Source organism: Panicum hallii, chromosome 2 (assembly GCF_002211085.1).
Source record: "Panicum hallii strain FIL2 chromosome 2, PHallii_v3.1, whole genome shotgun sequence".
Classification (NCBI taxonomy): Eukaryota; Viridiplantae; Streptophyta; class Magnoliopsida; order Poales; family Poaceae; genus Panicum; species Panicum hallii.
The window spans coordinates 51,881,245-51,902,402 of record NC_038043.1 but is presented as its reverse complement, the minus strand read 5'-3'; the positions used below and the strand labels follow the sequence as shown (position 1 = coordinate 51,902,402).

The following is a 21,158-nucleotide window of genomic DNA, read 5'->3' as shown; positions in this document are numbered from 1 at the left end:
GCCGATAGATTCAACAGCTACAATATACTCCTCTATTCAGAAAGCGATTCTTTAACCTTTTGGGCCCTTGTAGTCCGAGGATCATAGGCTATCCCTTAGCCCCATCCCGGCTACGTGTTCCTTGAACACGTTGGGTGGTAAGCCTTTCGTTAGCGGATCCGCAAGCATTTTCACTGTGCTTATGTGCTCGAGATTAATGATCTGATCTCGGACTTTATCTTTCACAACATAATACTTTATATCTATGTGTTTGGCAGCACCACTTGTCTTGTTGTTGTGAGCGTACATTACTGCGGGCTCGTTATCGCAGTACAACTGTAATGGTTTAGATATATTATCAACCACTCTCAGACCGGGTACGAATTTCTTTAGCCAGTTCACCTGCCCTGTAGCCTCATAACAGGCAACAAACTCGGCATACATTATGGACGATGTAGTGACGGTTTGTTTGCAACTTTTCCACGATATTGCTCCCCCGGCTAGGGTGAACATATATCCTGACGTGGATTTTCTGTCATCTCCTGCGTAATCTGAATCTGAGTATCCTACGATACGCAGAGATTCTGTTTTCCTGTACGTTAACATGAGGCCTTTTGTTCCTTGCAAATAGCGCAGAACTTTCTTTACCAATTTTCAGTGTTCTGGTCCTGGATTACTCTGGAATCTGCCAAGCAACCCGGTAACATAAGCTATGTCAGGGCGTGTGCATACTTGTGCATACTGTAAACTTCCCACAGCGGAAGCATATGGTACCATTTTCATTTGATCGATCTCATATTGAGTCTTGGGGCATTGAAATTCCCCATATCTGTCGCCCTTAACTATAGGCGCAGGTGAGGCACTGCATTTGTGCATATTGAATTTCTTTAGGACCTTTTCTATATATGTCTTTTGCGACAGTCCTAATACCCCTTTCAATCTGTCTCGGTGAATCTCGATTCCTAGGACGAATCTTGCTTCACCGAGATCTTTCATCTCGAAATGCGAGGATAAAAACTTTTTCGTTTCTAGCAGCAGACTAATATCACTACTTGCCAGTAGAATATCGTCCACATACAAAATTAGGAAGACGTACTTTCCATTCTTGAACTTTGCGTAAACGCAATTGTCCTCGACATTTTCTTTAAACCCGAATTCTTTTATTGTCTTATCAAACTTCAAGTACCACTGTCTTGAAGCTTGTTTTAGCCCATAAATCGATTTCCTCAGACGGCATCCTAATTTTTTTCTTTGCCTTCCACGACAAAACCTTTCGGCTGTGCCATGTAGACGGTTTCATCTAAGTCCCCGTTAAGGAATGCTGTCTTCACATCCATCTGATGTAATTCTAGATCGTAATGAGCTACAAGACCCATTATGATTCTGAAAGAATCTTTACAAGAGACTGGGGAAAACGTTTCGTTGTAATTAATTCCTTCTCTTTGTTTGTATCCTTTTGCCACGAGTCGTGCTTTAAACTTATCTATGTTCCCTTGGGAGTCATATTTGGTTTTGAAGACCCATTTGCAGCCTACTATTTTGGCTCATTTAGGAATCTCCTCTAGGTCCCACACTTTGTTGGTACTCATCGATTTTATTTTGTCTTCCATAGTGTCAAGCCATTTCGACGAATGTTCACTTCTCATGGCTTCTTCAAATGAAGTGGGATCATCCTCCATTTGAATTTCTTCGCTATTATAGACTTCATAGTCGTTAGAAATAGCGCGCTTTCTTATTCTTTGAGGTCTCCCGTGAGTCTGAGCCTGCGGTGCCTCATCTATTTGGGGCTGCTGGTGCTCCTCTTCTTGTGCGGCAACTGGCTCGTCAGAAGCCTGATGAATGGGTTCCTCTTCCTCATTCATCGTCACCACAGAAGGAGTCATCACAGGTGTCGGCATCGCAGTGACTTGCACCGGCGGTGCAGACACAACGGGCAGCTGGAAAAAGGATTCCTGAATCACGGGATTGGGTGTATACACCCTCTTCTCCTCAAGATCAATTTTCCTTGCTGTGCCGCTCCCCCGGATCATTTGATCCTCAAGAAAAACTGCATGCCTCGTTTCTACAAATTTCGTCGATCTGTCTGGGCAGTAGAAACGAAAACCCTTTGACCTTTCTGGATAGCCAATAAAATGGCAAGATACCGTTCTCGGATCTAGTTTTGCAATAGTTGGGTTAAACACTTTTGCCTCAGCAGGGCTCCCCCACACCCGCAGGTGATTCAGTAAGGGTACTCTTCCTGTCCACATTTCATACGGCGTTTTTGGCACCGATTTACTTGGAACTCTGTTGAGAATGTGAATGGCGGTTTTCAGTGCCTCCATCCATAAACTCACTGGCAACGTAGAGTAACTGATCATGCTTCGCACCATGTCCATTAGGGTGCGATTGCGTCTTTCAGCCACTCCGTTCTGCTGAGGCTCGCCCGGCATCGAGTACTGGGCTACTATGCCTTGTTCCATTAGGAACTTCGCAAAAGATCCTGGAACTTGGCCATATTGGGTATGTCGACCGTAGTATTCCCCTCCACGATCGGATCTTACGATTTTAATCTTTAAATTGTGTTGATTTTCTACTTCGGCCTTGAATATTTTAAATTTATCCAAAGCCTCCGATCTTTCTTTAATCGGATATATGTATCCATAACGGGAATAATCGTCTGTGAATGTTATGAACGAGTCATAACCATCCACACTCTTTACATTAAACGGACCACAGATATCTGTGTGGATTATTTCTAATACACCTGTGCTCCTGTTAGTATTTTTCTTTATTTTCTTAACGAATTTGCCTTTTATGCATTCAATGCATTGTTCTAAGTCAGAGAACTCTAATGGAGGAAGAATTTCATTTTTAATTAATCTTTCTATTCTCCCCCTCGAAATATGGCCTAAACGACAGTGCCATAATTTTGACGACGTATCGTGAGTTCTCTTACGTTTTCTATTTGCGAGTGTAGGCGATGATACATTCGCACTGTTATCGCATACGGAATTAACACTTTCGCGTAACGATATCAAATAAAGATCATTCTTTCTAAATGCAGTGGAAATTACTGTATCATTACATTCGATCAAACATTTCCCATCTCCAAATAGACAAGAATAACCATCTGTATCCAGGCGAGACACACTAATTAAGTTTCTGTGTAAAGAAGGAACAAATAAAACATCTCTAAGGACTATAACGAAGCCAGAGTCGAGTTCCAAATGAACGTCTCCTACTGCTTCAACGTCTGCCTGATCTCCATTTGCCACTCTAACTTGCTTTTCGCTTCTTTGAGTGGTTCTCGTCGAATGGAATCCCTGTAAAGAATTTGCAACATGAACAGTTGCTCCTGAATCAATCCACCAAGTAGATTTTGAATATTCTATATACAAGGATTCATTTACAAATGAAATAACGTTCTCACCTCTTTTCTCCATAATCATCTTTAAATATTTGTGACAGTTTTTCTTGTAGTGACCCCTCTCTTTGCAGTAGAGACACTGATCTTTATCTACTAGAGCCTGTCCCTGCTGCGGTCTGTGTTGTTGAGAGCTTTTACCTTTGGAGGAGGACAAAAAATTACCCTTGAAGTTGGTATTTTTCTTCTTGTTTACATAGTTTAAAGATCCGCCAGTGGTGGATCTTATCCTTTCCTCCTCCTGAACATACATTGCAATGGTCTTTTCAATGTCCCAAGTTTGTGGTTGGGTGTTGTAATTGACAACAAAAGTGTCAAATTCTTTTGGCAACGAAGCAAAAACCAGATGGACAATGTGATCCTCCTTAAAGGCAAGGTCCAATAACTTTAGCTTGTTATTCTGGTTGACCATGCGATGGATATGTTCCCTTATGCCACCGCCATTGTATCTCTCTGAAACCAGTTGTTTGATCAACTGGGTTGCATAAGTCTTTAAAGAACCAGTGTACTGGTTCTTTAATTTTTCAAGATACTCAATGACGGTGGCACAATCTGGGATTGAGCCCATAATTGCAGGCTCAATCGTATTCTTTACCACTGCCAAACATTTCTTGTTGGCAGGGAGCCATTTTGCATACAGCCTCTCATATTCTGCTTTTGCTTTCTTATAAGCAAGCTCTGTTTGCTTCCAAGAAGCATCTGTGTCTGTGTCCTCCCTTTCAGGAAGCATAGGCTCTGTAGTAGTCGGTGTAGCCAGGACCCAATCTAATTCACCCATGATGAAATAGAGTTCCAGCTTTCTGTACCATTCATTGTAATTATCTCCCTTTAATATTGGAATATCGTTGATGGAAAACATCATTGATACTCCTCCTGAAAAACATCCTTAAGTGGTGAAAACATTAAATTAAGGTCAAATAAAATTTATTGCATATGTATAAATACGACGTTGGTCATAAATTAAAATATGCAATAACCTTGTGTATTAAAACTAAAACACCGTTGGGCAGAATTAGAATTAATACATAAAAAAATTATCTATTAAAATTGAGGCATAATCTCTTTTTGTATTAAATCTAGAATACCGTTGGGCATAAATAGAGATAATACATGAAAAATATCTATAAAGGGTAATTCAGTAAAATTGCAATATTATCACTTGTTAACGTTGGTCAAAAGATAATAATATTACAACTCAGAAAAAATATCTATTTGCCTTGAAGAATTTAAATTATTCCGTTGGTTCAAATTTAAATTACAAGACAAGTAATCAAAAGCATATAAAAATATTTAATCTTTGCAGCGGCAAACTGTAATTCTATCAAAAAGTGTCTAAATTTGTCTTTTATAAACAGTGCATCAAAGTTCATTCAAGTTTGAATTTGAAATGTATCAAATTCAATCAAATTCTATTGGAAAAATGATTCTGGAAAATTGAAATAACGCACTGTGCTCTCTGTTGCAAGTGGCTCAGCCGGCCCACTCACTCGCGCGCGGCCCAGCTGGAAAAACGGGCTCATCGCGCGCGCGCATACGCGCGCGGCCTGCTAACGGCCGGCCCGCGACCCCCCCGCGCACCCCCCGCGCGGGCGCTCGCGCTCGGGCCAAGGCAACCTGGGCCCGGGCCGCGCATTCCCCTCCCCGCCTGGGCCAAAAGAGGCCCGGTCACGCTCTGGACGACCGCAGCCGCACGATCAAGATCGACGGCTACGCGTCGATTTCGGGGAAACAAAACCCGTCGCCGTTCGCTCTCCCAAACCCTAATCCATTTCCCCTCCCCGATCCCCGGCGCCTTCGTCTTCCTCTGCCCGAGCGAGCGAGCGAGAGCAATCCGGCGTCCGGCGGCGTTCAAGCGGGTGGCGCCACGGCGAGTCCCCTCGCCGGCGTGCGCGTCCACCGCTGGGTGGGCGCGCCGCCGTCGAGCGGCTTCTCCGTGGTGCCCGGCGAGCAGCCCGAAGGCAGCTCGCGCGAACTCTGTCCTCGCGGGGCCCAAGGCCTCGCAGGATCTAGGCGGCGCACCGTGAAAACCAGGTAAGTCCTCCTGTGCCGCCGCCCCTTTTCTGTGTATGTTCTAGGGTTAGGGTTAGGGTTAGGCATTCGGGGTTGTGCTCTGGGAATCTTTCTGGGATCTTTTAAGGGGTGCTTTTCTTCTTGATCTTCCAAGTTCTAATCAACGCAGCTAGCTTAAGGCGACTGATACCATTGTCAACTACTTTGGATCGGCTAATGCGTGATTAGATTAGAAGTGCTCCTTTGCTATTGACAAAATCGAGTCACAGAGAGATTGAGAGAGAGAGGAAGCACGGCATACCCTCGTGCCCTAGGGCGGAAGCGGAAGCCGACGTGCCCGCCATTGGTGGTGTAGTGCAGGAGCTCGGTGCAGTCCAGCCGTAGGCATTCGCGGAGCGGTGGCCGGAGTCGAGGGCGCGTGTACGGGTTCGGGTCGAGGCAGGGAGCGTCGAGGTGGCCGGCGGTGATGCTTCCCGTCGCTGACCGCGCTCGACTAGATTGGTTAGGGTTTCACTGTGTCGGTGGGGTGGCGGCGGCGGCGGCGATCCTCGTGCCGTGTGCCGCTGGCCCCCACCTCCTTTTATATGGCGCGGTGCGACGGGGGCCCACCAGCTTGACCGTGCTGGTACGCCCCCGATCAGGGCGCGCGAGAGGGCAAGTTGGGACTCCGAGGGGGTTTAGGAGATCAACCTAACAGTACTATCTTGAACATATGGACTTCGAATCATCAGAGAGCAACCGGTGACCATCCAAGAGCACACAAACAGCAACGATGGTCCTCACGTTTTGCATCCCTGAATCCGCAATTCTCAAACCGCACGGAAACATGTCATGCAAAAACAGTTTTTGAAAAATTTCACGCGTAAAGGTTCAACTCATCTAGGATTCCAAAGGATTTCCGGTTCTCCAAGCATGCCCACAGCTCTAGACCCGGAGGAAGCATGCCACGGATCTTGTCCCGTATAATATTCGAACATTTGAGAAAATCACGGGGTGGTAAACGAAAGACTACTCCTTTGAGCAACGGCGCATTGCGTCCAACCAGCAGGTTCACACTGTCCAGCTGATGGTCTTTCCCAGTGAAGCCATTGATTTCCAGCTCTTCAAGTGAATCAAGTGAAATGTTATCATTTCTGTAACTCTCCGGCCAAGTACGAGGGCAATCTGATGTACAGGCAAAAATCAACTGAAAGCAAGTTTTAAAAAAATAATTTAGACGACATGCAAGAAATTATACTGGTTGAAGATTTATCTTGTAACTAATAAACCGAGTGCGACTAAAACTTATTGCAAATATCAAGTGTTAATCCTAACCACCGATATACTAGTACATCTTCATAAATTTTACCATAAAAAGTCCTTAAATTTTATTATTACCTCGCTGCATCTCAAAGTTACTACGAACTTCTTTAGGCCATTGCATATCCTCAGGAGATGCAACATGCTCGGTTCAAATTGGTGCACAGTCCACATTGAACGTAGCACCAAGGTTTCACAATCGAGACCCCTCACCTCCTTAATGAAAGTGTTGTATCCTTCTCTTCCCTGACACACACACACACACACACACAACATTAACACACAGAAATCATACTTTAGATATAGAGCACCAATCTAACTTTTTACAAAAAAAACGCACCGATTGAATTAAGAGACGAACGATGAGCTCTCCGATGGTATCGAACCGGCGCAGGATTGCTGGCACTGGGAATCGCAGATTGACCACCAGCCGCTGGAGATGGCGCCCTGCCTCGGCAATCTCGTACCGGCCCATGTCGTCTCTGAGGTCGACATCGGCTAGATTCGGCGCGGCAATGCGTGCCTCCAAGTCCAAGGTCCTGGACACACAGATCTGCAGGAGCATTGGGGCGGCGACGACTAGCCTGCGGCTGTTCTCGACGCGAAAGAACAGCCGCTTGAGCGAGTCGGAGCAGATGGAGACGTCGGATGCGGCGGCCAGCCTGATGTCCAGGCTGAGCTCCTACAGGCACGGGCACTGCGAGGACGACACGAGGGCCCCCAGCTCCCGGCCGTCCATCACGCCGTTGTAGATCCCTAGGCACGTCAGAGCCGCGAACGCGCCGCCGGCAACGGGCGGTCGCAGCCGGAAGTCCCTCCTGAGGCGGATCTGGATGCTCCTCGTCGCCGCGAAGACGGGCAGGTGAGGTCGAGGTCATGTCTCCCGGTCGCTTGCACGTCCGTGTCCATCGTCGGCAGCCAGAGGTAGAGCTCCCCAGCGACGCGGCCGGAGGCGAAGCGGAGCCACGGGGCGACGTGGGCGGCCATGACGCCCTCCCGCAGCAGGTTCAAGTCGTTGACGCGGATGACGAGGCGGCGGAGGGTCGGCGCGGCGCAGGCCGCGAGGGCCCCGTCGACGATGGTGACGCACGAGGCCGGGAGGACCGGGCGCAGGTTCCAGAGGTATAGATCGGGGAGGCGGGTCCAGACGCCGCGCCACCGGCGGGAGAGGACGCCGGTGGGCGCGGCGGCCTTGATGCACCGGAGGCGGAAGAGGTCGTGGAGGAGGTCGTCGGGGAGGCCGCTGATGCGGTCCGTTCCGCCTCAGAGGCCCCTGCCGGACTCCATGATCGGACCGCGCGGTGAACTAGGTCCGTTTTAACGGCTGTTCTGATGAGACTTGAGAGCGACGCCGTCATGAGACGACTCTGAGTCGGTGGCTATGACTAAGAGGATTGATCTGATGAGGACCAACACGATGGCTTGTGCCTTGGTTTGACCGTGTCGTGGGCCAAGGCCCAAGGTGAAAAAAAGAAAGAGGCACGTCCTTGCCGTTCTTATATTAATATAGGAGAATGAGAATAAAACAACAAGGCCTAAAAAAGAGCAAAAAGTTGAGGTCTAGCCTAATCTCCTGGCCATAAATCACTCAAACACTTAGCTCCCGCCAAGCACCAGGCACGAACTTCCTCCTTGATTTTTGCAAGCAACATTTGGATTGAGGACTCTTTGTGTCGGATGATTCTTTCATTCCTCTCATTCCAAATCTTCCAGGAAACGAGCAACAAAAGTGATCGCATCGTCTTCGGTGACAGTCCAGTCAAAGCATCTACCACCTTCCACCAGTGAGCTGTGCTCTCGCAGGTATCCCAGGAAGCCATATTGACCGTCGCCGCAAGTAAACTGGCCCCAAGGTGAATAGGTGATGACGAGTTGAATTATCTGGAGCTTCCCTGTTTCTCTGTTCTTCTCTTTCCACACCTGTTGTTTCCGTACGTCTAACAAACAAGTATACCAGTGTTCTGAGAATTGAGTTATACCGGTGTTCTGAGAATTGAGTTATCACTTTATCAGTGAGATTATCACCTGATCAGCAGATAATATCCATCAGAGATGTACAAAAAATTATCTAAGTTTGTCGTGCATTGTAAATAAATTTTTTTTTGCAAAAGAGTGAGGTTTATTAAAGATAAACAACGTTCTTACAAACCAAGACTCCTGATACAATTTGGAACATAGATGCACGAATTCGTTCACAACTTTTCCTTGCAATCTTCTCGATGGTTAGCTTTCGACTCCCGCGCAGTTGCTGCAGCTTTAGCTTCCTGAACATCCCTGCAATGGAGTGATTAGTTTTAGTTGCCCGTCTTTATATCGAATGATTCCTGATCTGCACTGCTATTGTAAGTGCCATCGACATCGAAATCCATATCTTCTCGTTGCATTGCTATGAACCGCAAACGCAGCTAAAAGTTGAACCAAAGACAGTATGATTAACGTGTATGCTCCTTTGTTCCTCACCTTATGAAAGCTCTTTCATCACCAACTGTCTGTACCAGTTGCTATTCAAACGGTCAATCAATTAACCGACGGGACTAACCAGTTAACTCTTTCGTACCAATTGGCTGCAACCATGGCCAAAAGTTAAATTGCCCATTCAGAAAAGGATTGACTTCACCAAAGGAAATCAGCACCACTAGTGTACTCATCATCCAAGACCTGGGGTGGGGAGTAACGCAAAAATTACCTGGTGGGCAAATTGTGATCCATCAGCAAGTTAAACCATTAATGTGGGCTCCCATACATAACTTACAGCAACCCTACCTTAAAAGTTCAACCACTGCGAACATATGTACAATTACTTCGATCGATGGCCGAGGATTCAACAAAAAAATCATGAAAACGCAGACAACCAACAAGGCAACAACTGAAGAGAAACAAGTAGTGGCAGGCACAACCTGATCAAAGTCTCCAGCGATTTGCCTCAGTTACCAGAAGGTTGCCTCATTATAATCAGTGAATTAGCACATAGACCTGGTCAGAAAGTCAAATGAAGTAATGAACTAGTTTTCTTCACTCCACATGGCTTATCTCATGTTCAAGCAAATCGGCAAAGGTTGTCAGCTCTACAGCTAAGTAGCGCCTTGCACTGATGTTTATCACCACAGCGGAGCAGGATTCCTCCCACTCATCTCTCACGCGAACGACACTGAATTCAAACTTGTTACTCAGGACACAAATTTTGCAGATCTTCTCGCACATATCCTCCCTTATGAAAGGGCAGGTGCACGACACGTTGATGACCACCTTTTTGAGCACCGGCGCGTTGCATCCGAGTAGCAGCTCCACAAATTCAGCTTGGGCATCTGAGGATACTTCGTCTGATATCAGATTGATCTCTACCTCATCCAGTAAATATAGGTTGATATCACCGGTCCTGCAGCTCTTTGGAGAATCACATGGGCAGTCCAATAATCTGCATAGACCATTCACCTGAAAAGCAAATATGCACAGCCTATAACATTAAACCATACCATTGTCACAGATTATTCAATGTCTTAAGTGCTATAGAATAACGGAGAATCTTGATTGAAATTAAACAGATGTTACCATGAATTCCAAGTAAACCACAAACTTCTTTACACCAGTGGAACTCCTGAGGAGATGCAGCAAACATGGTATGGAACTATGGGAAGTACTTGTTGATTTTACCACCAAGACATCACAACAGGGAAGCATGTCCACATTCTCCAAGAAGCTCTTGTAACCATCTGCCCCCGCCAAAACCACATGTGTGAATCTGTCAAAAAAAAGGCAAGACTAATCCAGGATTTTGCTGTGACGTCATAAGTTTTCTGAATCATAACCTTTTGTACAATAAGGTTTTCAAATTTTAAGCAACAAGCAGCATGTCAGTCTGCTGCAATCTTTATTTCAGAGCCTCATGTTTTAGCAGCAAAATCGAATTTGTTAATTTCAGTAGATCCAGCAGGAAGGTATAGCAAGAAGATGAAACAGAGGACGAAATTTCTAAACATAAAAGCTTCTAAGGGGAACTGGTGGAAAGTTGGATGCAAATTCAGCTATAATCTGGTATGTTTGAAAGTTAAATTTTGCATGTAGAAAGTTTATCTTTGCACCCTAGCAAGTGAAGTCAATTGAGAATTTGTTGTTCCCAATTCAATAAGGAAAATATCATTTTAGCTACAAGAATTTTGATCTCGGAACCTTAGTTTTTAGCAGTATGAAAAGTGGATTTTGTTAATTTCAAGCAATCCAACGGCAAGATAAATCAAAAGAGGGACCTAGGGGAGGCCAAGGACCCAGGGGAGGCCAGTTCTTAATATACACAGTTCAAAAGGGAACTGGTGGGAAGTTTGATGCAAGTTTCAGCAGTGTCCATGTTATAAGTAGGACTTGCCCTGTTTGGAAGTAAATATTTGCATATAGGAAGTTCATTTTACTTGTCGGGAATTGCAGTGAAGTCATTTTTTATCTATAGTCGCACTTTACTGTTCAGGATTAAAAATCTAGTTGAAAGCTTTCCCCGAACATTAGTAAAATGTAAAATGTTGCTTAAATTGTTGAGAACTTTCAATCTACATTTTGAGAACTTATCTATTGCAGTATTTCTCATGTACTGTATCCATTTGCAGGACCTAAAGAAGATTGTGCATGGGTGACTAATCCACAAAAGAATTGAAGACTCACATGTGGAATCAAGATATCTACTATCAGCTGATCGACAGTGTCGAACCGCTGTAGTAGCTCTGCCGTCGTTGAACTCAACGTGAGCACCAGCCGCCGGAGATGACGCCCGGTCTCAGTAAACTGGTGTCTAAGCGGTTTGAATGTGTCGTCCTCCCAAGCGATCTCCCCTAACTCCGGCGCGGTTATGTAAGCCTTGTCGGCGTTCGACATGGACAGCCGCTCGAGACCTGGGGCGGCAACCTCCAGCCGCCGCGTGTTCTTGATGTGGAAGTCCAGCCGTCTTAGCGAGTCCGAGCGGATGCAGACGACGGACTCGGTGAGGAACGGGGGCAGCCGAACGGCGAGCTCCTCCAGGCGCGGGCACCCGCAGGACACGAATTCCTCCAGCTCGCGGCTGTCCATGCGTGCGTCGCGTATGTTCACGTAGGTCAGCACCGCGAACATGCCGGCCGCCGGCATCCGGAGCCGGAAGCGGTACCCGAGCCACAGCGTGATCTCCGTGACCCTCTCGCACACGGGGAGACGCAGATCCTCCTCCACCACCACCGCGCCGCCCGTCGCCGCTGGTGGCAGCAGGATGCAGAGGTCCCCCGCGACGCGCCACGAGGCGAAGCGCAGCCAGGGGGCGACGCGGTCGGCCGAAAGGCCGCTGTCCCAGGGCGGCAGGTGGTCCAGGAACACGCTGAGGCGGGTCACGGTCGGCACGCAGCAGGCGTCGAGCGCGCCGTCGTCGGTGCCGATGCCCGGGACCGGCGCGAGGACGGAGTCGAGGCGGAGCTCGGTGAGGTCGGCCCAGAGGCGGCGCCAGCGGCGGGAGAGGACTCTGGTGAGCGCCGCTGCGGGGGTGGAGGTGACGCGGTGCAGGATCTGGTGGAGGAGATCGTTGGGGAGTTCGCTGATGCGGTCCGCCCCGTGCCGATGGCGGAGGCGGCGGTCGGCAAGGGCCGCGGCCATCTGCGCCCACGGTGGCTCGGATCTAATGGATGCGAGGAGGGCGTGGGAAAGGCAGGTAGGGATGGCTGTTGCATTATTGCGACAGGATTCCTTGCATTTGGGATTTTGGGGGATTCGAATTCAAGCTCGTACCACTCCGTTGCGAGAAAATGTACGGCGGATTTATTTTTTTCTTTGAAACGAGTATGGCATATTTTTTTTCTTTGGAGCAAGTATAGCAGATTTTTTGTATTCTAGTTTTGTGGTAAATATTTTTTAAAAACAAATTGCAAATCAGACGATCACACCAAGCTTTTGTCTAAAAAAAACCTATCGGAGAATGGGATCCAAGTCCAATTTTTAGGTTTTGGTATCAATTCCTGAAAAATTTACAAATCAATCTCCGTTAACCTAGTTGCCCCAAAATATAAAATCAGAATATTAAAGCGCTTAGTAGGATGTTTTGATCATCAAATTCTTACAATATACCAACAACTAATACAAAATCAATGTCATATAAAATATAAACATGGTGATGCACCTTTTGTACATATATAATTTGACTAATTATTGTCACTCGTACTTTAGATTATGATAGAGCCTATAAGAATACTTAAGGAGTTGTAAGTTTAACAACACAAACAAACCTAGATACCCCCTTAGTATTTTTCTGTAGGTCTTATTATAATCTTAGCTAAATGTTATCTGTCAAATCTTAGACATGCCATAGTTTTTTAAACATGTATTTGGTTGTGTTCCCACAACTGTGGCTAGCTAGATTTTTCCATCCCGGTGTCCAACTTGTTATTGACTCGTACCTTTGTTCCTTTGTCAAACGGTGGCTCATGTGTGGTGAATATATTGCTAACAACACCTTAGGCATGGTTTGAAGAAAAATGTTTGGCATTGTGCGAAAGCAAATAAAGCAACAAATCCTGAGACACCTGCAGCAGCAACAAAATGCTCTTCAAACAAACCTTCAGCATGTAATACGATTATTATAGGACAAGGAACGTTGAATGTGATAGGGGCGTTAGTACCTACATCTTATATGGTGATGAAATTTATCACAATGAAAACACATGTTGCGAGATCTTTTCGAGATATGTTTGGCCCTCGTATGATTTATAAAAAAACAACAAGTGTTGCTGATTGTTGAAGATATTCATTATCATCCTGGCAAGGAACATTCAAGACTAACTATTAACGCTAAACTAAGTATATATAGTTCAGAGTTCAGACTCGTTAGATTTTCTCACAAGACAAACTGCTGGCAGACTCATCTAATACCAGTCATGCTCTTTGCACAGGCAGACATCCCTCTTATGTGACGAAGGGCCACCGATCTCAAGTGTGGTGCTAAGGTGTGAGAAGCTCTTGATCTTCTCATGTACTTCATCGCTTATAGCTACATCATCAGCCACATTGATCACCATCTTTTTAAGTGTCTTCTTGCACATGAACAACAGCTTCACCAAGTCAACATCTTCATCGGATCCTGTAAAGAAATGGAATTCTACCTCCTCAAGCAAATCTAGGGCGACATTGTCTGTCATCTTCATCATCTCTTGTTGAACACAAGGGCAACGTAAATATTCGCATAGAGACACCTGATTAAAAAAATTAAAAGGTTTGCATGATGTGTGATCAACTTATTATAAAGAACCAATATATTACATCCAGCAAATGAATACGTAGTTGGTATTAAAGCAAAGCAAGCTTACTTTTGGTGCACTATGGTGGATCAACTCAATCTCCAACTTAGTAATGCTACCGCATTGCTTGAGGAGATGAAGCAAGCTTGACTTAATTGAATGTGCAACTACTTTTAGCCCCACTGTAAGAGCCTTGCACTTGGGAAGCTTCCTTGTATTCTCCAAGAATATAGGGTAAGCATTGGGGAACTGTATCAACCAGATAGAAAAGAGTGGATAAAAATATGTCATGGTCAAAGAGAACAATGCGTATATGCTCAACTACTACTATAATCTACGTCAGACTTGAGTTTTCACATAGCTTCCAATGTAAAAGAAGAAGTGAAGAGTAATTGTCCTTGAGAAAACTGTTAAAATCGTACTTGTGCTTCCTGCATATCACTGGGAAAATAGTGTCATCAAGGGAGTATGAAAATCTTCTAGCCATAATTACAAACGTACGTAGCATGAGCTTCCAAAGTGACTAACAGATCTTGTAATAAGTGATTAAGCTCAATTCGTATTAGCTTTAAAGTGACAAACTGTTAAAAAGTTAAGGAATAGGATAGGCACATGCGTGTCATGTCAAATATTAAGCTTCAGCTGCAGAAATAACACGAGACTCACTGGTGGAATGAAGAGATGGAGGCTCAGTTCATCCGCAGCATCAAACCTCTCCAGCAGTGGCGGCATCTGAGACGACTGCGTCACCGCCAGCCTGTCGAGACAGCGACCGGTCCCGATGAAGCGGTGCCGAGCCGGATCGTAGCCGTCATCCCACTCCACCTCCGTCAGCATCGGGGCAGCGATGCGGGCTTCCGCGTAATCGCATCCGTGGACTTGCAGCCACTCCAGGCTCGGGGCGGCAACGTAGAGCCGGTTCCCAACCCCGACGGCACGCAGCGCGAGGCGCTCGAGCGTGCCGGAGCGGATGGAGACGTCACCGTCGACGTCCAGCATCGCGAGCTCGAGCGCCAACAGGCATGGGCATTGCATGGATACGACGCGGCTGAGATCGCCGCCGCTCACACGGCACAGGGTCACGCTCAGGATGCGCAGCTCCGCGAAGGCGCCGGCGCCAGCGGGTGGCAGCCGGATCCGGAAGCAGTACACGAACTTGGCGTTGAGCCAAAGGGTTCTCTCGAGGATCGGCACCTCGAGCTCCTCCTCCACGTCGTCCTCCGGCAGCGGCGGGGGTTCCTTGCAGGGCAGCAAGACGTGGACCTCTCTCGGCGCGCGCGCCGCGGCGAACCGCAGCCACGACGCGGCGCGGGCGGCGCAGACGGGCCGCGACATGTCGGTGAGGCCGACGGCGAACCTGTCCATCTCGGGTGCGGAGTACGCGGCGAGGGCGGAGTCGACGGCGTCCGGTGAGGAGGAATCGTCGAGGAAGATGAGCTCCGGGATCTTGGTCCAGACGCGGCGCCATCGGCGTGACAGGACGCTGGTCCGCGCGGCTTCTGCTGCGGAGTGCAGGCCGACGAGGATTGTGACCAGGAGGTCGTCGCAGAGGCCGCTGATGCGGTCATGGCCGGCAGCCGCCATTAGGGTTTTGTTGCGGCGGCGGAAGGAGATGTTGAGAAGAAGAGGCGTTGAGCAAGCGGTAGGATTTTCTCCTCTAGATTGGGCTTGGGCTTGTCCGTTCAGTTAAAATAATTAAAATCCTTTCTCATCAAAATTAGGCTCACTGTATCTCTTATAGGGATCCCACTTACCAGCGCAAGAGGTTTGACAGAAAGTGTAGAGACCCATAAAATTGATATTTCTAAAATATTTCTGCCAAAATTCTAATACCTTATACACCAAAACCTTCTACGTAACCACCCGGCGCATGGAGCACCCTCAAGCGCACAGTTAAGCGAGAAAATAGATCCCCACATATTTATTTCCTTATGCATAAATAGGAATAGAGTAGTATAAATGGATGAGCATAAATTAAATAGTATAAATTTTTTCTACTAAATAAATCAAGATATCCCTATCAATCAATCAAGAGGCTAATTGTAACATCAAGACGCACAATTAATTAAGAAAATTGATCCCCGCATATTTTTTCTGTTATGCAAAAAGTCTCGACTTATAAATATTTCTTTCCTTACTTATCAATCACTCATACAGATAAATAGAAAATAGAGTAGTATAAATGGAGGGGCATAAATTAAGCAGTATAAATTCTTTCCATACTAAATCAAGATATGCTTATATATCAATCAAGGAGCTAATTGGAGGTGCTCTGATTGCCGCAAGAAGCCTTTCCAAAAGTATAATATCTCTCTACCTTCCATCACCATACCTATAAAGCCATACACCTCTAAAATTAATCAGTCACCCTATTGCTACTACCATCTGATTTCTTCTTCCAAGACATGACCTCTCCGCCGATCGAAAGGGGGTTAAAGCTACGGCAAGCATCTGTTGCCACAAAGAGCAACAAGATGTCGCATCCAATGTCAAGGTATGCCTCCTACCCATGTTGCAATGTTGTTGTGAATAGCAGTTTTATGTTATTTTTAGACAGGAGATGTTATTCATCAGGGTGTTGCAATCATATCTTAGGTCACCGACGTCCCACATCATACGCATTTCCCTGGTCATCGCCGGTGTTCCCCATTCTCCCTGCCCCTCCTAACGTCTCACGTTGCATGGTCGTCGGCACCAACGCTCATTCGTCCGGCTTCTAATTTATCTTGCAACCGTGAGCAAATGGCAGGACTTCTTCTCTGGGAGCTGATCCACCAGCACAAGGATGTGAACGATGCCGGCCAAAAGGATCCAGCAGAGCATGACCCTCTTCCATCGAGCACCTGCAGGTTTGTCTCCCTCCCATCTTAGTTCTTGGTGGTTCGTCAAAGAAAATTGTTATTAATCTTTTTTGTACCGTAGAAATTTGTGAATTTAATTCTTCCCCTAATAAAGTATAAGCAGAGCATGGCCTCCCCCCTCGAGCATCTATGTGTCTGACTCCCACTGGGCTAAGCATTTCGTGGATTGTTTCATTTTTTCTTCTTCTTTCAGTTCTTGACCGGTTCCTCAAAAAATTATAAGAATTGCCTAATTTTTCTTAATAGGTTATTGGGATTGAAATCATAGGTTCTTGATTTCTTTTCCTAAAAATGCAGTAATTTATGAATTAGCAAAATTGATGCACACTTTGCCCTTAAACATGATATGTTATGTAATGTTTAATTTACTCCTTAAATAGGAAAATGCAGAAATTTGGTTTTAGGATTTATTCTTTTTTAGCACAAGGCGAGCGAGACCAACTTTTAAGCGTGGTTTTTCTCTTTCGAAATTTCGAAATTCGCATACTTGAGACACCATTTGTGATACGTTTGCCATGCCTGATGATGATGGTGTGGGTCTGAGCCCGTCGAGCTCCTTGCGCTAGGCCAGTTTGTGGGTTCGTTGCGGGTCGAGCACGGTGGGCCCTTACCCCCAAAGGCAATTTTTTTTAATATTTTCAATCTTTTGCAGCAAATCTTTTTGCAGCTATCACGGTGATGTAAGGAATGTTTCATCCCTTCCTTGTCACTCTTTTTTAGCATAGTAATATCCTAATAATATATATGCATTTTGAGTGAATGCGTCCAATGAATATCCCATGTATTTCATCAGTTATTTCCATATTTGATTTGATTCACTAATTCCTTTACTAATCTATAAGGAATATAAGAATTCATCCACTGATTTCATATAATCATGCTGATGTTCAACTGGTTTTGTAATTAAGGAATAAGAAATTCAATTAGCTTGTATTAGATTAGATTGTGTTGCTACGATATACTAATAAATAGATTAAATTTTTAATAGTCTTTATGTAATCCAATTATTTTTAAATAATTATTATTAAATACGTGCCTGGAGCACGTACATCTCCACTAGTATTAGAAAAAAGTACTTTTAAACCCTCAACTATCAACACAATTTGATTTATCCCCTCAATAAAAAAACAGGATATTCAACATCCCCAGCTGTTGAAACCATCCTACTGTTATCGACGTCACCCCTCGTCACATTACTGATACCCAAGTCCTCCAACGCATAAACCACGCACATACACATCAGAATGTCGCATAGAAGGCCATCGCAACGAGTACAACATGTCTTTCCTTTGTTACGTCATACAAGCGGCTCGTATCAGCAGCTAGCATTTCTTAGGATTGCATCAGATCGAACAGCGCTCGTCAGGCATTAGAGGGTGCATCTGCCACTCTGCTCATGTGCTCCAACCAGCAGCAATGCAACGAAGAGGCCCCAAACCTGGATGGGGACCTAGTCTGCAACTGAAACGGGTGCGGTTAGAACACAGAAACCACCAGTGCAGAAAGCAGATGCAGCGAAAACGTTTACTTTTCCACGGTTTCAGTGCCAAGGCATATTTTGAGGAGTGGACGGACAGTTCAGTTTAGCTGAATTTCTCCAAATTAAAGTGGTTTCGACTCAAAAGCAAAGATGCATAGCACTAATAATGTTTCATCATCTTATTGCCTCCAACAGTAATGTAGCCAACATCATCGACTGCAATTCGAAGTTACAAACTGATGGCAAAGGTCAAAATATTGACTTGTGCAGACTGCAGCTAGCCCTAGCTAGATTGAACACAACGCAAGATCACAGCCAAGGCACATGCTCCTGAGAAGAATAAACGGAAGCCTGTTATAACCAAAAGCAAAAAGGCCTGTCACCTATTGCAAAGTATATCAATCTCATCAGGAAGGCATTCATGGTATGTTTGCTAGTATGTTATTAAAAAAAAATAGTGCCGTGTAAACGGAAACTTGTCGTGTACCATCTGTTACTGTATTGGGTTGGGACACCCCACAGCATTCACCAAATCAAGAATCAGAAAACTACACTTTACAGGACTAATTAATTTATATTCGATTTGTTGTCCACGAGAAGTATAGTGCAATATTATCTTGCAAGTACGCTGGCTTCTTGAAAACTCCATGCAAACACAAACACAATGTAGGATGTGATTTCAGTGGTTACAGTGTGCTCTGCTTTCTTTTCTTCTTTGCATTTCGTTGAATAAAATACCACTGCCTGTCTGCCTGATAACTATCGCTGCCGCATCGTTAGTGAAGCTGAAGGATACATTTTCCTTCAAGATAATATGGTATGCAAAGAATATCTACCGTTTTAGATCAAGATGGTTCCCCTCTCATTTCAAAATAGAAGAAGAGGAGGAGGAGGAGGAAGAAGAAGCCCTCTCGTTTGTCCGCACGCATTTGGGCTTCCTCGCATTCATGTCTCCACGAAGGACCATTGGTGGGCTGTGGAAGAAATATGGCTTCATTAGTCTATAATTGTGATTTTGATGATTTAGTAATAACATAGTCATCGGAACTAATATATGTGTCAACGGGACTAATATGTATGTCAAGAATGAATATTTGTAGGTTTTTAAAGGTTCCAAAGATGCAATGCAAAAAAAACCCTCCAAAGCCGAGATAATGAGAGGAATGAATTGGAAGTGACCCATGGATATTTATATTTTAACAAAAATCATGTAGAGCATTTCATAAGCTTTTCATAGAATCCAAGATCGGAGACCCGAGTAAAAAGTTAGGATTAAAACAAGCAGAAGATTTCTAACTGACACAATTGACAGATTAAATCGATGGTGCACTGAAGAGAGCACTGAATTAGTCGGTGAGGGTATCAAATCTTGCAAACCTACAGTATAATTCGGTGGTGACATGAGAACAGTCATCGAATCAGTCGGTGAGAGCGGTAGAAAGAAGAAGATCGGCTCCGGTTTGACCGTTATCATTCGGTGATCCATAAAAAGCGTGCACGTATCTGTCGGTGGTAATTGTGGGGGCCCAGAAGTCAGCCTCTCATCGGCTAATAACGGCTAGCTAAGGTGAAGGCCACCGATTCATTCGGTGGTACCTTTTTGTGCGCACCGAATCAGTCGGTGGTACGCAGAATATTGCAATAAGTTTGCCGGTGGTACGCAGAAAGTTGCATTGAGTTTGCAACAGCTAGTTTCTTTGGTTGGGGCTATAAATATCACTCCACCCGACCATGTCGTGTGTGTTAGAGCTTGGAGAAGCTATATGCTTGATTTCCGTATACATACAAGTACTCTATCCACCAAAGTGCTTAGTGATCAAATTCATAGATCTTAGCACATACTTAGAAGAGAGTGATTAGTGCTAAATTAGCTCTAAATTGAGTGAGAGAGAGAGAGAGCAAGGTGTTGTGCCTTATGCTGTTCTTAAGTGAACCTCAAGATGTATCTTTGTGAGCCGACCTCTTGGAGTCCTGGAGACTCACCGGCAAGTTTTCAACCCTTCGGCTTGGTACGGAGCGGTGTCGACGATCTTGTACAGGGAACGTGGAATACCCTGTCGGTGTTTAACCGGCTGCCCACCGCGGGATATACCCAAGGTGGTAAGTTTTGGGTTAAGGGACGCCGAGATCAGGAACACGAAGGTGCAAGGAACACAAAGCTTAGACAGGTTCGGGACGCAAGATGCGTAACACACTACGTCCTGTATGGTGGTTTGTATTGCCTTTGGTGTAGAATGACCTAATGATCTTCTCCTTTGAGAGGGGTCCCTAACCTCCCTTATATATCCGAGAGATCAGGGTTACAAAGATACTAACCAATACCAGCTAAGGAATCGTACCAGAACATGTCCCGAGTAGATTCCTCCTGTATCGGTTAGCCTTATCTCCTATTTAAACGGAATAAAAAAAAGAGATAAACAAGATGAATAAGAGATAAGACGGACTTAATCTCTTAGACCTCTTTAAACTACGTTATGTGCCCAGCCCGATGGCCCCGGGTCTGATAAGCCCCCGAGCTCTTCGTAGCTGAGTACTGCAGGCTTATCGAGTACTTTTGAAGCAGTCTTCGACTTCTTCTGAAGCTTCGTCTTGAAGTCCTTCTTCGAGTACTTGCTTCGCTGCGTCGAAGTTACGAGGTGCTCATGCCCCGAATTTTTGTTATGGTGTGCGATTTAAAAATCGCACTCCATATGGAGTAGCCCCCGAGCGTTAGGTTGAATCGGAGAATCAAGCTGAGGGTCCCATTTGTCTGTAATCCTCCTTACCTACTCTTCGAATAAATTTAAAAAATAAGTAGTCGATGCCACGTACCCCGCAGCCCCCGAGTCTTGAACCCAAATCTCCCAGGTTTGGGAAAAAGGATCCAAGAATCGTGGCATTGGTGT

At 45.5% G+C, this 21,158-nt stretch overlaps 3 protein-coding genes across 4 annotated transcripts; all 3 read right to left on the bottom strand.

Moving 5' to 3' along the window:
• Positions 1–6,396: 6,396 nt before the first annotated feature.
• Positions 6,397–7,464, bottom strand: LOC112883632. Its single transcript, XM_025948970.1, has 3 exons — positions 7,035–7,464; positions 6,773–6,940; positions 6,397–6,559 (listed from the first exon to the last, which is right to left on the bottom strand). The coding sequence occupies exons 1-3, from the start codon at positions 7,257–7,259 to the stop codon at positions 6,446–6,448; spliced, it is 507 nt and encodes a 168-aa protein (XP_025804755.1). The 5' UTR covers positions 7,260–7,464; the 3' UTR covers positions 6,397–6,445.
• Positions 7,465–9,410: 1,946 nt separating this feature from the next.
• LOC112881829 lies at positions 9,411–12,367 on the bottom strand. 2 transcript variants are annotated; one of them, XM_025946710.1, is made up of 3 exons: positions 11,345–12,367; positions 10,244–10,433; positions 9,411–10,126 (listed from the first exon to the last, which is right to left on the bottom strand). In XM_025946710.1, the coding sequence occupies exons 1-2, from the start codon at positions 12,296–12,298 to the stop codon at positions 10,356–10,358; spliced, it is 1,032 nt and encodes a 343-aa protein (XP_025802495.1). In that variant the 5' UTR covers positions 12,299–12,367; the 3' UTR covers positions 9,411–10,126; positions 10,244–10,355. The 2 variants fall into 2 exon arrangements, with proteins under 2 accessions (XP_025802495.1, XP_025802496.1); XM_025946711.1 differs by having other exon boundaries at positions 10,244–10,404.
• Positions 12,368–13,560: 1,193 nt separating this feature from the next.
• On the bottom strand, positions 13,561–15,516 carry LOC112881260 (putative FBD-associated F-box protein At5g56390). The gene is made up of 3 exons (XM_025945936.1): positions 14,599–15,516; positions 14,002–14,181; positions 13,561–13,887 (listed from the first exon to the last, which is right to left on the bottom strand). The coding sequence occupies exons 1-3, from the start codon at positions 15,514–15,516 to the stop codon at positions 13,561–13,563; spliced, it is 1,425 nt and encodes a 474-aa protein (XP_025801721.1).
• Between the last annotated feature and the right edge of the window lie 5,642 nt (positions 15,517–21,158).